At 43.9% G+C, this 15,934-nt stretch overlaps 1 protein-coding gene and 1 pseudogene across 1 annotated transcript; one reads left to right on the top strand and one right to left on the bottom strand.

The window, feature by feature from the left end:
- The window catches only part of LOC122748414, a 43,397-nt pseudogene extending 37,854 nt beyond the window's left edge, over positions 1-5,543 (top strand).
- Positions 5,544-9,866: 4,323 nt separating this feature from the next.
- Positions 9,867-11,961, bottom strand: LOC122748415 (zinc finger protein 79-like). Its single transcript, XM_043994053.1, has 3 exons — positions 11,431-11,961; positions 11,157-11,295; positions 9,867-9,988 (listed from the first exon to the last, which is right to left on the bottom strand). The coding sequence occupies exons 1-3, from the start codon at positions 11,959-11,961 to the stop codon at positions 9,867-9,869; spliced, it is 792 nt and encodes a 263-aa protein (XP_043849988.1).
- Between the last annotated feature and the right edge of the window lie 3,973 nt (positions 11,962-15,934).

A 15,934-nucleotide genomic window follows, 5' to 3' on the forward strand; every position in this document is an offset into this window, starting at 1 on the left:
AGGTCAGGTCTGCCTGTCCCCAAGGCTAGCACTCCCTTCACTACAACACAAACATCTCTCATACAGCTGCTTACACCTCACTCACCTGGACAAAGGTGCCTTGGGCCTTTTGGCTCCAGAAGCCATGGTGCTCCCCCTTCCTGAGAAGAGGTCAGGTCTTCTCTGGAAACTGGAAGCCCTAGGCATGGGGAATGAGGAAAGGATGAGGATGGGGAGAAATGTGGAATGTGGGCCTCTTCAGGCAATGGGGAGGGGCAAGCAAGGACCACAGGATTCTTCAAGGAGGGTTTCCATGGTAATGATTGTCAGGATCTTTGGAGGGGGATCATGGGATCATGCAGTTGGCAATCAGAAAATCCCATCTCTGGCCACCTCTTTCACAGGTGCTCCATAGCTTCCAATTATGTAGCAATTAGAAGCAACTGGAAATGCAGTGGTAAGAGCCCTGGGCCTGAAATCAGGAAGGTTTGATTTCAAGTCCAGCCTCAAACACTTGGGAGCTGTGTGCCTCTGGGCAAATGACTTCACTTTTGTTTGCCTCAGTTTCCTCAGCTATAGAATGGGGATGACAGTACTAAAATCAGAGATGTTGTGAGGATCAAATGAGAAAATACTTACAAATGACTTACTACAATGCCTGGCACATAGTAGGTCTATACAAATGTTTATAGCTTCCCCTGTTTTACAAAGCACATGTGCTGCAGTTAAAGGGAACAGTGAAGGAGAATAAAGTTAACTGGTAATACTAGTGAGGAGAATAGATTGGTTTACCATCATTTATTTATTAAGCCTATGGACAATGAATTGATTTTTTTCCCCATAAAAGCTTTTATGCTCTAATTGTTTGGGTCATGGGTCTTTCTCTGTGAACTTAGTTCAGAATCCAGCTGGCCTTTTGTTTTTTTTGTTTTTTTTGGTGAGGCAATTGGGGTTAAGTGACTTGCCTAGGGTCACACAGCTAGTAACTGCTAAGTATCTGAGGCCGAATTTGAACTCAGGGCCTCCTGATTCCAGAGCCAGTGCTCTATCCACTGCACCACCTAGCTGCCCCCCAGCTGGTCTTTAATGGGTTATCTTTCAAAATCCAGATCTCCTGTCAATCACTGATCCATCATTGGCTCAAGGAAGTTAGCCATCCCTGAGGGATGCATATGAATACTACTAGGGTGCTGTCTTTAACATCTAGGACACCAAGCCATCCTTCAAGCATGTCTGGTTTGCTGTTCAAAAGGCTAGTCTGTTGCCTCTAAGACCTAAGCAGGTGTTCCAAACAATGACCACTTCATAGTCACAGGGAAGAAGGGGGGAATGCTGCTAGCCCCTCATCACCAACCTATCATATTTCTCCCTGTGCCTCAGCTCTACAAACAATGATGCTCTCTTCAATCCCCCTCAAAAGCTGGGTCCTAATGGGAAGGGGAGAGGAGCAGAAAGCAGGACATCTTGGTCCTGGGGCACAGGACTGATCAGGGCAGGAAGCCAGAGAAGGCCTGAATGTGGGATTGCTGTTGGGGGCGGGGGGTGCTAGCTAGAAACCCATGGCCCAGATCCTGAAAGAGCCTTCTGGCATTTCTTTTTTAGCAAAGGTCCACCCTCCTGGCCCTTATCTTGACAGGGCCCTGCAATGTGGATGAAAAAGTGACTGGGCTGGGGAGTGGGGCCTTGGGGCAAAGACTGACACTCCTCATCCTGGCACAGGAGCAATGGGCTTTGATCTGGTTCTTGTTCCCCCAACTGGAGAGGAAATGGAAAGTCTGGGGGTGAAAATGAAGGTAAAAGAAGGAGTAACAATATCTAGGTGCATATGCACACCCGAAGGTATGTTTGAGCATATGTGTTATAGGGCCTAGCACCCCAGAAGTTCTCTGGGGTACATCAAAGAAGCTTCTCCTTCAGAAAGTAAACCAAAGGACAAACACACCTAAAGAGATAAGTGGAACTTGATAGGACTGAGCTAGCTCCTGAACCCCCACCCTTCATTCCAGTCTCCCCCACCCCTGGGGAGATAAGAATAGGTGTGGCTGCCTCCTTTGTGCCATGAGGAGTAGAGAAATGGCCTGAGAGATCCCCAGTCACCCCTCACCCAACTCCCCCAACCACCACCAGTGGGGGATGGTCCTCCCTCAATAGGGGAACTTTCCACAGTCAGACGATCAGGTCATTGGACCATCATCAGACCTCTCTAAAAGTATCTGCCTGTCTCCTGCTCTAGGAGACTGATATCTCTGAGCCATGCTCTGTGCATGCCTTCTCCCCATGAGAAGAAGTCCAAGGATTTCTCTCTTGGTTTCCCTTCCCCGGTCCCAGAATAAACTATTATCTTGTTCCACTGGATTTGTGTGCAAGAGGATATAATTCTTTAAAGAGGAATGTGCATATGCACACACGTGGGTATGTTTGAGCCTATGTTTACACACGCACCTATGTATCTAAATTGTTTCTATGTCTAGGATACAGACAACCCTTCACAGAGAAATTTTGTTACCAAGAGGTTTCCCCATTTGACCACTTCCCTTTTTCTCTTAGATCCCTCAATGTTTTCTGTTCAGAAGTGTTCAGTTTCAAGTAATCACAGTTGTCTTTTCATAGTTTGGAATTGCCTCCGTCTCCTGTTTGGTGAAAATCACATCTCCTTCCCATAGCTGGGACAGGCTGAGGAGCTGTTACCCTTCTAATTTTTGTATAGTATGACCTGTAATGTTAAGGCTGCATAGGCATTTGGGCTGGGTGGTGGGGTGTGCTGAAAGGTCTTGGTCTGAGCCTCCTTTGGAAGAGACTGCTTGCCTGCTTTCCCAGCAGATTGGATCAAATCAGGAGTTTTTCCTAGGAAATGTATTCTTTTCTTTTCTTTTTTTTTTAGTGAGGCAATTGGGGTTAAGTGACTTGCCCAGGGTCACACAGCTAGTAAGTGTTAAGTGTCTGAGGCTGGATTTGAACTCAGGTCCTCCTGACTCCAGGGCTGGTGCTCTATCACTGTGCCACCTAGCTGCCCCAGTAAATGTATTCTTATCAAACACTGAACCCCTCCTGGGAATCTCCTTGGTCTAGTCTTTTCTGTTTATCTTTCTCTCTGTGTTTTAACCAATTCCAGATGGTTCTGATGAATGCAGCTTTATAGTTTAAGGTCTGGAAGTTCTATTCCCTCATCATCCTTCTTTTCATCTGGTATGGGGTACCTAGGTGGCTGAGCCTGGAGTCAGTCAGCAAGACCTAAGCTCAAATCTGGCCTCAGATATTTACTAGTAGTATGAACCCGGGCAAGTTACTTCAACTGTTTGCCTCAGTATCCTCATGTGTAAAATGGGGATAATCATAGCCCTCACCTCCCAGGGTACTTTGGAAGATCAAAAAGATGATAATTGTGATGCTCTTAGCCTGTGCCTGGCCCAAAGTAGCTACTATCTAAATGCTAGTTATTATTATCATTTTGGGGATTTTTAAATATCCTCTTATAGCCCCTTGCAACTTTTGGTTAATATTAACCTCACCTAGGGGGCAGCTAGGTGGCACAGTGCATAAAGCACCAGCCCTGGATTCAGGAGGACCTGAGTTCAAATCCAGCTTCAGACACTTGACACCTACTAGCTGTATGACCCTGGGCAAGTCATTAACCTTCATTGCCTTGCAAAAATATATATACATATATTAACCTCTTTGGACTAAAACCTGTCCCATAGAATGTGAACATTTACTGTGACCCTTAAATGTTCCTTAGAGAAGAAATCAGAGGAAGGATCTCAGCCATCCCTGCCTCTTTGGATACATCTACATCTTCCTCAATGAGCTTGTTGGGGAACTGGCTAATTGTAGTTTAATCTGTAACCTAGCTTAGTTTGCCTAGAGTTTGTTTGATCAGGTTTGCTTCCTATGGGGATATAGGAGATTATGAATCTGTTTAACTAAATTTAATTTTTATGACATTGAAGGAAGAATGGGATTATGGACTTATCAATTTTATGTTCTTGTTTGTCCTTGATTTTTTTTCTTTTTTTTTTTTTTTGGTAGGGCAATGGGGGTTAAGTGACTTGCCCAGAGTCACACAGCTAGTAAGTGTCCAGTGTCTGAGGCCAGATTTGAACTCAGGTACTCCTGAATCCAGGGCTGGTGCTTTATCCACTGTGCCACCTAGCTGCCCCCTGTCCTTGATTTTTGAAGAGGACCATGACATTGGGGTGATGTCATGACGTGCACTGAATTGGATTTAAGTGAAGGGATGCTCTACAAGGTTACCCACCTCACTGTTTCCTCCAGAGCCATCTGGGTCCAGTGACAAGATACATAGAAGTGAGATGGCCCCTGATGTTTAAAGCAATTGGGGTTGACTTGCCCAGGGTCACACAGCTAGTAAATGTCTGAGGCGAGATTTGAACTCAGGTCCTCCTGACTTCAGGGCCAGTGCTCTAAACCCTGTGCTGCCTATCAATTCTTATCAATTTTATGGCCTAAGAGGAATATACAAGATAAATAAAGGATTTGGGGGGGGCAGCTAGGAGGCACATTGGATAAAGCACTGGCCCTGGATTCAGGAGGACCTGAGTTCAAATCTGACCTCACATGCTTGACACTAGCTGTGTGACCCTGGGCAAGTCACTTAACCCTCATTGCCCCACAAATAAACTAACAAACAAATAAATAAAATAAAATAAAGGATTTTCCTGTCACTCAGATGGAATTTGGCTCTAAAAAGCCTTGTCATGATCCTTGTGACAGTTCAGGTTTTCTGAGGCCTGAACCTATGCTTGAGCATATTCATAAGACCTAGGATTTTACTTTTATAATTTCTGCACTGTGGCAAATCAATACTTGGCAGGAGTGGCACACCAACACCTGGCCCCAGTTTCCAGCACATTCCAGTCCCCTAACTCTTCTCCAGAGAAGCAGGGGTTGTCATAAATTGGAGCAGGTTTAGGGAGCTTAGGAAATTGGGGAAGACTGTACTGACTGCACTCATTTGGGATGAGCCTCCTCTAACACACCTGCACTGGAGGACATGGTCATTTTAAAATTAAACTTTTGCACAAGTTGAATCAGTAAAATATTAAACCTGGAAGAGCTCTCTGTGCGTTGTGACACACTGCAGTCCTGATGCTCAGCTCTCCTTCCTGAGCAGCAGGGACTTTCATCTACTGATCCTATGATCAGATTTAGTGGAGAGGCTGATGTCTCAGCCTAACATGATTGTGGCACTGTGTGGATCACCCACCTCCTCTTCACTGAACTTCCTGGGACAGGACCATGAAAGCTAAACTCAGAGACTATCATACAATCAACTGGATGCCTTTGTCTCTGCCTTCCTGATCCCTAGCACAGTTCCCTGCTTCCTGGATGAATAAATGAATGAGGAATGCCTTGTGCCACCTGCCCCCACTAAAGGCCCACTCCAACCCTGCCAGGAAGAGGAAGCCTCCCCAGCTAGGTTCAGAGAGGCTCCTCTCTGGAAGGCTGCACAGCCCCAGGTTCTGCTGGCCGCAGCGGTTCCCTCAATAGTCATCGCAGACACAGGAGATGTGACCCGTGCTGCCGCAGTCCACCTCCAGCACTAAAGGCCCAGACACTGGCAGCACCATTTCCTTACCACTGCTTCAGCTGGGAAAGACCACACACAATCCTGTGTGCACTGGACCCTCCCCTGGAATGTTCCACCCTCTCTAATAGTGCTTCTCCTGGAAGACCCTTCAGCCTCTTCTCCAGCCTGTCCTCTGAGCTCCCCAGACTTCTCTCTGCACCATACCCGAGACTTCTTGATCCACTTTCCCCATCAGCCTTCTCAGCCAGGTCACAGCCCCCCTTGGCAGTGCTCCCATGGGCCACTTGCTCCCAGAACATCCATTTTAAGGAAAGGGCTCTAACCACCCACATTCCCTTTTCTAAAGGCCTAAAAGTCTAGCTGTGATGTCCAAAACCTAATGAGTGGTCACCTTAAATTAGAAGGTTTAGAGGCAGCTAGGTGGCACAGTGGATAGAGCACCAGGCCTGGATTCAGGAGTACCTGAGTTCAAATGCGGCCTCAGACACAACACTTACTAGCTGTGTGACCCTGGGCAAGTCACTTAATCCCCAATTGTGTCACACACACAAAAGTTAGAAGGTTTAGCAAGAGTTTAGACTTTTAAGCATTTATTAAAGTGCATCAGAAGTTAGTGAAGAGAGAGAGAGAGGTAAAAAGCAAACTTAATCTAACTATCTAAGAGAGCCCAGCATGTGTCCTGGCAAACCCAAGTCAGGAACCAAAAAGGCTCGCTCTACCCTCATTCTCCCAGAAGCCTCCTGTGAAACAGGAAACAGGGACACACACACACACACACACACACACACACACACACACAAACACCTACCTCCAAGCTAATTGGCTGGTAAGACTGATTGACAGGTCCTACAGGTGGCAGACAACATTTCCTGATGCCGATCTGACCTCTGACACTCTAGAAAGGTCACTTCTGGTCATAAAAGTCACATGGTTTCTTTTCAGGCCAGAGCTCACAATGTCCCTCTCAGCAGAGGGTGTCATTCCAATCCTCACACTCTCCTTTCTCACTCTTTGGGCAGCTGTGTCCACCACACTCCAGCATGGGCACTTTCTCTCCCTCCATCTTCCCCCTCACCTAAAGTCCAAGCACCTTTCTCTGTTTTGTAGGTATAACCCTTCACTGATGGACTCCAGCCAGGCCTTCCAGACTGGCTACTGTCCTCTACGGTCCAGGCAGACTGGTCTGTCCCCCCCCCACACACACACACAGAGGACATGCCAGCCCCCTGTGTGCCCTGCTATTGCATGAGCTGTCAGTCCTGACTAAATGCATTCCTCCCTCACCTCCCCTGCTCAGAACCCCAAGGTCCATCAAAGCTCAGCTCCGCTGTCCTTTCCTGGTTTCCCCATGGTGAGTGTTTTACCACCAGGACTGTGATTACTGATCCTCTACATGCTACATTTAGTTGGGTAAGGGGTAGAGAGTTGAAATCCGCCTTCTCTCCCCAGCTCTGTATAAACTCACAGGATATAATCAGGTATGAGAAGGTGCTGATGCTCCTTTTACAAAGTATGAGCACTTTCCTGTAAAGAATGAGGCTGGGGGCAGCTAGGTGGCGCAGTGGATAAGCACCGGCCCTGGAGTCAGGAGTACCTGAGTTCAAATCCGGCCTCAGACACTTAACACTTACTAGCTGTGTGACCCTGGGCAAGTCACTTAACCCCAATTGCCTGACCTAAAAAAAAAAAAAAAAAAGGAATGAGGCTGACCATTGGCTGGGATAAACACTGGACACAACGCTGGAGGCTTTGAACTAGTCAGAGGTGTGGAGACATGGAGAGAATGCCCAGCCATCCAACGGCTGGGACCAGAGGTGCAGAAAGATGCAGATCCCTGCCAATAAACAGCTCTTACCAGGGGAGATGGGATCCTCTGTCCTCTCTCATCCTGGCCCATCTACATTCCTTGATGTGAATATATCCATCACCTCTGGATCAGGAGGTAGGTGGCCCAGACCTTTCTTACTGCCCTAATATAATTGCTGATCATTATAAAAATTAGAGGTGGGGCAGGTAGGTGGAGCAGTGGATAAAGCACCAGTCCTGGATTCAGGAGTGCCTGAGTTCAAATCCAGCCTCAGACACTTAACACTAGCTGTGTGACCCTGAGCAAGTCATTTAGCCCTCACTGCCTGGCAAAAAAACCAAAACCAAAACCAATCATCAGAGGTGTGAGAGCTTCCAACAACACAAGTTGTTGGCCTTCACAATGTTGTGATTATCATCAATTACTCCCTGCAATCCACAGGAGTTCACACAACTTTTCAAAGGTTTCACTGAAGCTTCCATGTATCTTTTCACAGCATGTTCTTCTGCTATTCATATACCAAATTTTGTTCAGCCATACTTTACATAGCTGCATATAATCTGAATCTCCTCTTGATGTACCTCAGATGGGAGAGTTTTATGAAAGTTGCTGCAAATCTTTGCCCTCATTAATTGCTTCCCTTTGAATTTTAGATGCTTTGGTTTTTGTGTATGAAAAAAAACAAGTCATATTCTTTTCTGTGTTCATCACCACTTTTCCACTAGGCAGAGATGTCTCTTGTTCTTGGTTCCTCTAATGTATCTGAGGTGACCTTTCACATCTAAGTCGTGAACTCATTAGGAGCTAATCTTGGCCTACAATGTCAGAGGCTATATCTATTTCCTGCCAGATTACTTTCCCGTGTTTCCAGCACTTTGTAGTGGTTGATAAGTCCTAGCTCCATAGGGGAGGTCATTGGATTCAGTGAACACATAGTTACTACATTCATTTTCTTGTTTATTCCACACCTGATTAATTCCATTTCTCAAGATCTTTATTTGTAAGGAGGACAAAAGAGTCTGGATGACTACTGCTAGTCCAGCTTCAGATTTGGTGTTGCTGGGCCTCCTTCCTAGAACATTGGAAGAGGGTGTGGACAGAGACAGATGAATGGACTTTTGAGGAGAACACATCTTTAGAGCTGGAAGGGACTATAGAAGCTGGGGCCCATCTCATTCTAGAGATGAGCAAAGCAAAGCACGGGGAGGTTGTCCCTTTCCCAGAGTTACAGAGCTACACAATACCTGAGTCAGGATTTGAACCTCAAAATTCCTGATTCCAAACCCAGAGTTCTATCCTTTACAAGTAATGCCTTTGGAACAGCAATTTGAATTAAAACAAAAGTGACTCAGCTATCCATATGTTCAGCCTATTGAAGTCATTATGAGACCCAAGAAATAATAAGGATTTCCAAAGTGATTTACAACATTTTACAAATATGGTCTCATTGGAGGCTCACATCAACTCTGAGAGGTAGGGTCTCTTATTATCCACATTCTACAGATGGGAAAACTCAGGCAAGAAGTCAAATGACTTTCCAAGGGTGATGCAGCTACTAAATTTTAGAGACCAAATATGAACTCAGGACTTGTGTTTCCAGGCATAACAAACTAAATACTGCTGCTAAAGGAAAGCATGACAAGGGACAACTAGGTGGTGCAGTGGATAGAGCACTGACCCTGGAATCAGGAGGACCTGAGTTCAGATCTGGCTTCAGACACTTGACACTCACTAGCTGTGTGACCCTAGTCATGTCACTTAACTGGAATTTGCCCCACCCCACCCCCACAAAAAAAGAAAAGAAAAAAGCATGACAGAAATAGATATCCAAACAGGACACCAAAATATTTATATAAGGACTTTTTTTGAGCCAACAAAGAACAGGAAAAACAAAGTGAGTACTGATCAACAGGGAAATGGCCTCTGAAATAATTGCAACATACGAATTCCATGAAATATTAAGGAGTAATGACAAAAACTATTCCAATTACAGGACTTTTTGCACAGTAGGAAATCTATGCTATCTATTGAGGTCTCTATATTGGGAAATGTATCAAGTCTGTGCTGCAGTAAGAGACCTCTTGTTCATTCGATCTAAAGTTTCATCTCTAGCATGAATTCTCTAAGATACAATCAAGTAGGACCTCTAGGTCAAGGAAGGCCTTTCCATAATCACTGCTTTTATAGGCCTTCATTCCAATATGAATACCCTGTTGTCTACTGATATTGTTCTTGCAGAGTAAAACACACCCCCCTTTGAGAACATGTATAAGTTTTCTGTCCAATATGAATCCTCTGATGTAAAGAGATGATCTCTGTCTGAAGGGCTTCTGACAGTGACTCAATCTAGAGCTCTGCATTAGAATGATTTTTCTTATGTGGAACAAGCTCCTGTACTTCATCTCAATGCCTTTCCTCATTCATTACATTAATAAGACTTTTCTCCAGTCACGCATGCTCTGATGAGAAATCTTCTAAAGATTCTCCCCCAGTATGGATTATATCAAGTTCAGTAGACTATAGAATTGATAACTAAAGCAACTGCCCACATTCATGACACTCAAGAAGTTTCTCTGTACACTGAAGTCTTAGATGTTCCCCAAGACTGCAGCTCTGTAGCAGAGCCTTTCCACATTCATTACACTCAGCTTTCTCTGCAGTGTGGATTCTTTTATATTCAGCAAGATTGTAATGAAATGAGAAAAACCTTTCCTTATTGAATATGTTCATAAGGATTTCTCTCCAGTTGTGTATTCTCTGATGATGTGCAACAAGATTGGAATTCCATTCAGGGAAGTATTTTCACACTCATTATGTCCATAAGGATACTTTGTGTGTGTGTGTGTGTGTGTGTGTGTGTGTGTGTGTGTGTTGTGTGTGGTATTCTCTGATGTACAGAAAGATTGGAGCTCCTGAGTGAAAATTTTTCCACACTGATTACATTCATAAGGTTTATCTCCAGTGTGGATTCTTTTGATGTGTGGCAAGACTGGCCCTCCTTGGGAAAGTCTTTCTACATTGACTACATTCATTTTTTTTTTTGTTTTTTTTTTGTTTTAATTTTTGGTTGAGGCAATTGGGGCTAAGTGACTTGCCCCAGGGTCACACAGCTGGTAAGTATTAGTGTCTGAGGCCAGATTTGAACTCAGGTACTCCTGACTCCAGGGCCAGTGCTCTATCCACTACGCCACCTAGCCGCCCCTACATTGACTACATTCAAAACCTTTCCTTACAGCGTGGATTCTCTGATGGGCAGCAAGACTGGAATTCCATTGGCAAGGCTTTCCACAATGATTACACTCATAAGCATTTTTTTTGCATGGATTCTTTGATGTACAGAAAGATTGAAGCTCCGAGTGAAAGCTTTTCCACATTGATTACATTGATAAGGTTTCTCTCCAGTGTGGGTTCTCTGGTGTGCATCTAGACCAGACCTCCTTGTAAAAGCCTTTCCACATTGATTACATTTATGAGGTTTCTCTCCAGTGTGCATTCTCTGATGTGAGGCACAATGGGATTTTGATCTGAAAGTCTTTCCACATTGATTACATTCATAAGGTTTCTCTCCAGTATGGACTCTCTGATGTGTAGCAAAACTGGAACCATCTTTGAAAGCCTTTCCACATTGATTACATTGATAAGGTTTCTCTCCACTGTGGATTCTCTGATGTGTATTAAGATTGGAGTTCTTTAGGAAAGTCTTCCCACAGTGATTACATATATAAGGCTTTTCTCCAGTATGGAGTCTCTTATGTGTATCAAAACTGGATCTATCTTTGAAAGCCTTTTCACATTGATTACATTCATAAGGTTTCTCTCCACTATGAATTCTCTGATGGGTAATAAGATTGGAGCTATGAGTGAAAGCTTTTCCACATTGATTACATTCATAAGGTTTCTCTCCTGTGTGAATTCTCCGATGGATAGCAAGACTGGAGCTCCGTGTGAAAGTCTTTCCACACTGATTACATTCATAAGGTTTCTCTCCAGTGTGAATTCTCTGATGTGTAGCTAGATCAGATCTCCTTGTAAAACCCTTTCTACAATGATTACATTCATAAGGTTTCTCTCCTGTGTGGATTCTCTGATGGATAACAAGGCTGCAGTTGTAGCTGAAAGTCTTCCCACATTGACTGCATTCATAAGGTTTCTCTCCTTTGTGGATTCTCTGATGGGAAGCAAGATTGGAGTTCCATTGGGAAGCATTTTCACACTGATTATGTCCAAAAGGGTTCTTTTTTGTGTGGATTCTCTGATGTACAGAAAGATTGGAACTATGAGTAAAAGATTTTCCACATTGATTACATTTATAAGGTTTCTCTCCAGTATGGATCTTCTGATGTTTAACAAGATCTGAGTGCAAATGAAAGGCCTTCTCACACTGATTACATGTATATGTTTTCTCTCCAGTATGAAATCTAGGATGGTAGGGAAGAGATGAGTGAAGGGATAAGGTTGCTCCACCTTCATTACATTCATCAAGCTCCTTTCTAATGTGAGTTTTCTGGTGAGTAATGAGCTTAGAGTTCTGGCTGAAGGCCTTCCTTCCTTCATTACATAGATGAAGCTTTTTGCCAATTTCACTTTTCTGATGTCCAGTGAGGTCTGAATTTAAGCTGAAAGTCATTTTCTGTTGATTACCTTGATGTAGTTGTATTTCAGGAGACTTCTCATGGGACTGAATAAGTTTTACCTGTTCAGTAAAGCTTTCCCTATATTTACTGTACCCCAAATAGTTATTCCTTGGGGACACTGTCTCACAGTGATTTAGGACTGAATATTGTATGAAGCTCTTTCCAACTTCATCAAATTCATATGGATTCTTTGGATTTTTATCCATCTTGATATCAGAGTCATAGATTTCTCTCACATTGAGTCACAGGGACTGTCACTCATGAATCTAGCTGGCCAGATTCTCCCATAGAAATGCTCAAATTTGTAGTCATCACTTTCACTGCATCTGAAGAAATAAATAAATATTATTTATATATATGTATGTATGTGTATGTATATATATATATATATATATATATATATACATACACATATACATGCACACACGCACATATAAGTATATAATTTCCCCTTTAATGGCAGAAAGGAAACCAAATGTTATTCTACTTCCCCAGGGAAGAAGTTTCAAACCCAAGCAGGCAGAATCAATCTTTGGAATGTGGAATATGACATTAGCTCAAATTCACAGTAACCTATTAATAAACATTGGACCAGCACCTGTGACTAGATATACTCCTTTTCCAGTATAAATGTCCTTTCTCCATTGCACGGTCAACAGCATTTTTAAATCCCTTTTAAACATTTTTGCTTTTTGTGTTATCAATCTCAGGTAATCTTCCTGCTCTTTTGTATTGCTCAGATTTGATGAATAATCACATGCTCATTCATCAGTTTCATAGACTGCTGGGAAATATGTTTCTTCTGTTTAATTCTCCTGTAATAATATTCAGTGTTCCCACTAACTTCTCTTATATTCTATTAAAACTGATAGATACTTAGCTATTTGCTGAGCATATATTAAATTTGCACAATTTTCATTATTTATTAAATCACTATGTAAAATAACTACCCTGGTGTACCCTTTCAAATCCATTTTTTGGGGGTCAGCTAGGTGGCACAGAGGATAGAGCACCAGGCCTGGATAACAGGAGCACCTGAGTTCAAATCAGGCCTCAGATAATTGACACTTACTAGCTGTGTGACCCTGGGCAAGTCACTTAACACTCACTGCCCCACAAAAAAAAAAAATCTACTTTTTGATTTCCAGGTCTCAGACCCCAACATGACTATCAGCACTTTAAAAAAATTTTCCCAAGGTATAATAAAATCTGTTTTTGGTCTATAACTTTTTTATGATATCCATTATCCATGTATTCCCTCCCCCCCCCCCCCCCCCCCCCCCCCCCCCCCCCGGCTTCTTCTTTTTGTGGGGCAATGAGGGTTAAGTGACTTGCCCAGGGTCACACAGTTTAAGTGTCAAGTGTCTGAGGCTGGCTTTGAACTCAGGTCTTCCTGAATCCAGGGCCACTGCGCCACCTAGCTGCCACTATCCATGTATTTTCTAAAATTTATCTTCATTGATTACAAACTGTCATGATCAGGCAGACTTGCAATGGTTTGGGTGTTCATGCCATGATTATATCCAACTCTGTCCACTTCTAAGAGCAACAAATTCCTTCTCAATCTGACATCAGATTGCCTCCAAGCATCCAGGTAATATCCCCTTCCCTCCGTATATTGCAACTTTGTTAGTTCAGGCCTCAATCACCTAATATCTGAGATACTATTGCAAGAGTCTCCTTGTTAGCCTCACCATAGCATAGCAAATCTCCTCCCCCATCCACTCAATCCCCCCTCCAGCTGTCAAACTCACCTTCCTAAATAAAAATGTTCCTCTCTTCATGTCACTGCCTACTCCATAAACTCCCTTGGCTCCCCATCACAAGGACCAAATATAGAGTCCTCTGCTTGGCTGTTCAGTCCTTCATCACCTGCCTCTCTCCTCCCTTTCCAGTCTTCTTTCACTGACTCCCCTCCACATGTTCAATAATGAGTGGTACAGGCCTCCTCTCTATCTGGACCAGGACATTCCATCTCCTGACTCCATGTTCTCTCTGCTGCCCCTCCTGCTTGCTCTGGCTTCCCCCAAGTCCCACCTACAATCCCTCATTCTACAATAAGTCTTCTCCAGGCCTCCTTAGCCAAGGGGGGCTTCCCTCTCCTGATTGGCTGCAATTCATCCTGCGAATAAGGGGTTATTATAGTTGTTGGCTGTTGTCTTCCCTACTAGACTGTGAAGTCCTTGAGAGCAGGGCATGTCCCCTGCCTTATGTTAAGGTAAAATAATTATAAGGACACCAGTTTGGGGCAAACCATATTATGATTTTATCACATTCTACTACTAAGGGAATAACCAAGCAGCTCTAGCGAAGTCTTGTGGTTTTGAGAGAGAAGAGAGACAGACAAACAGAGTGACAGAGACAGAAACACTCTGAATGAGACTGCATGGTTACTTTTATAGGTTATTATCCCTTTTCAGTAAGAGGCAGGTCATTTTCCATCAGTCAGATCTAACTGGTTCTGGTATTTGAAGGTGGATTATATCAGGTCTGAAGGACTGAACTATTGGCTGGATTAGAATCCAAAGAATTTGGACCCTGCCCAGACCAGGCCAGCAGGCTGGCTACTATCTGGGTGTGGTCCCAAGGGGCACAAGTGAGTCTGGCCCTGACAGCAAGTAACAAATAGGGGAAGCTGAATTTCCCCATATATTGGTTAATAATTATTTTCTCACTTTCTTTGTATCCCTGGAATGAAGCAGGTGCTTTATAAAGGTTTGTTGACTTGAAGAAAATCTAGGACAGTGTTCATTCCCATTGGAGACCTGCAGCCCTTTTTGAATGATTTCAGGAGAGTTCTGTGCCCCAAAGTTCCAAGGAGTGACCTACACATGATCATAGACTTATCACTGGAAGGAAACTGAAAGGCCATGGAGGTTAAACACCTTGTTTTACAGATGGGGAAACTGAGGCTCAGAGGTTAGTGATTTGCTCGGGATCATGTTGCTAAAAAGCATCTAAACAGGAATTTCCAGGTCAGGTCTGCCTGTCCCCAAAGCTAGCACTCCCTTCACTACAACACAAACATCTCTCATACAGCTGCTTACATGTGACTCACCTGGACAAAAGGTGCCTTGGGCCTTTTGGCTCCAGAAGCCATGGTGCTCCCCCTTCTGAGAAGAGGCAGGTCTTCTCTGGAAACTGGAAGCCCTAGGCATGGGGAATGAGGAAAGGATGAGGATGGGGAGAAATGTGGAATGTGGGCCTCTTCAGGGCAAGGGGGAGGGGCAAGCAAGGACCACAGGATGGTTCCCAGGATTCTTCAAGGAGGAAGATTTCCATGGTAATGATTGTCAGGATCTTCGGAGGGGGACCATGGAATCATGCAGTTGGTAATCAGGAAATCCCATCTTTGGCCACCTCTTTCACAGGTGCTCCATAGCTACCAATTATGTAGAAATTAGAAGCAGGTGGAAATGCCGTGGTTTTGGGTTTTGGGGGGCAATGAGGGTTAAGTGACTTGCCCAGGGTCACACAGCTAGTAAGTGTCTGAGGTCAAATTAGAACTCGGGTACTCTGAATCCAGGGATGGAGCTTTATCCACTGCACCACCTAACTGCCCCCTGGAAATGCAGTGGTAAGAGCCCTGGGTCTGGAATCAGGAAGGCTTGATTTCAAGTCCAGCCTCAGACACTTAGCAGCTGTGTGCCTCTGGGCAAATGACTTATTTTTGTTTGCCTCAGTTTCCTCACTCTAGAAATGGGGATGACAGTACCAAAATCAGAGATGTTGTGAGGATCAAAATGAGAAAATACTTACAAATGACTTAGTACAGAGCCTGGCACATAGTAGGTCTATACAAATGCTTATAACTTCCCCTGTTTTCCAACCATATATGCTGCAATTAAAGGGAACAATGATGGAGAATAAAGTAACTGGTTATACTATTGAGGAGAATAAATTGGTTTAGCGTCATTTATTTATTAAGCCTATGGACAATGAATTGCTATTTCCAGTAAAAGCTTT

Source organism: Dromiciops gliroides, chromosome 3 (assembly GCF_019393635.1).
Source record: "Dromiciops gliroides isolate mDroGli1 chromosome 3, mDroGli1.pri, whole genome shotgun sequence".
Classification (NCBI taxonomy): domain Eukaryota; kingdom Metazoa; phylum Chordata; class Mammalia; order Microbiotheria; family Microbiotheriidae; genus Dromiciops; species Dromiciops gliroides.

Bases quoted from the DNA above. Each gene is read 5' to 3' on its own strand.
- LOC122748415 (XM_043994053.1), bottom strand. From the start codon at position 11,961: ATGACTTTCAGCTTAAATTCAGACCTCACTGGACATCAGAAAAGTGAA. The intron at 11,296-11,430 runs GTTATCCATCAG...GAATGTAATCAG, and splicing joins TCAGCTACAACTGCAGCCTT to TGTGGAAAGACTTTCACACG. The intron at 9,989-11,156 runs GTGGAGAGAAAC...TCCACACTGCAG, and splicing joins TACCCATCAGAGAATTCATA to AGAAAGCTGAGTGTAATGAA.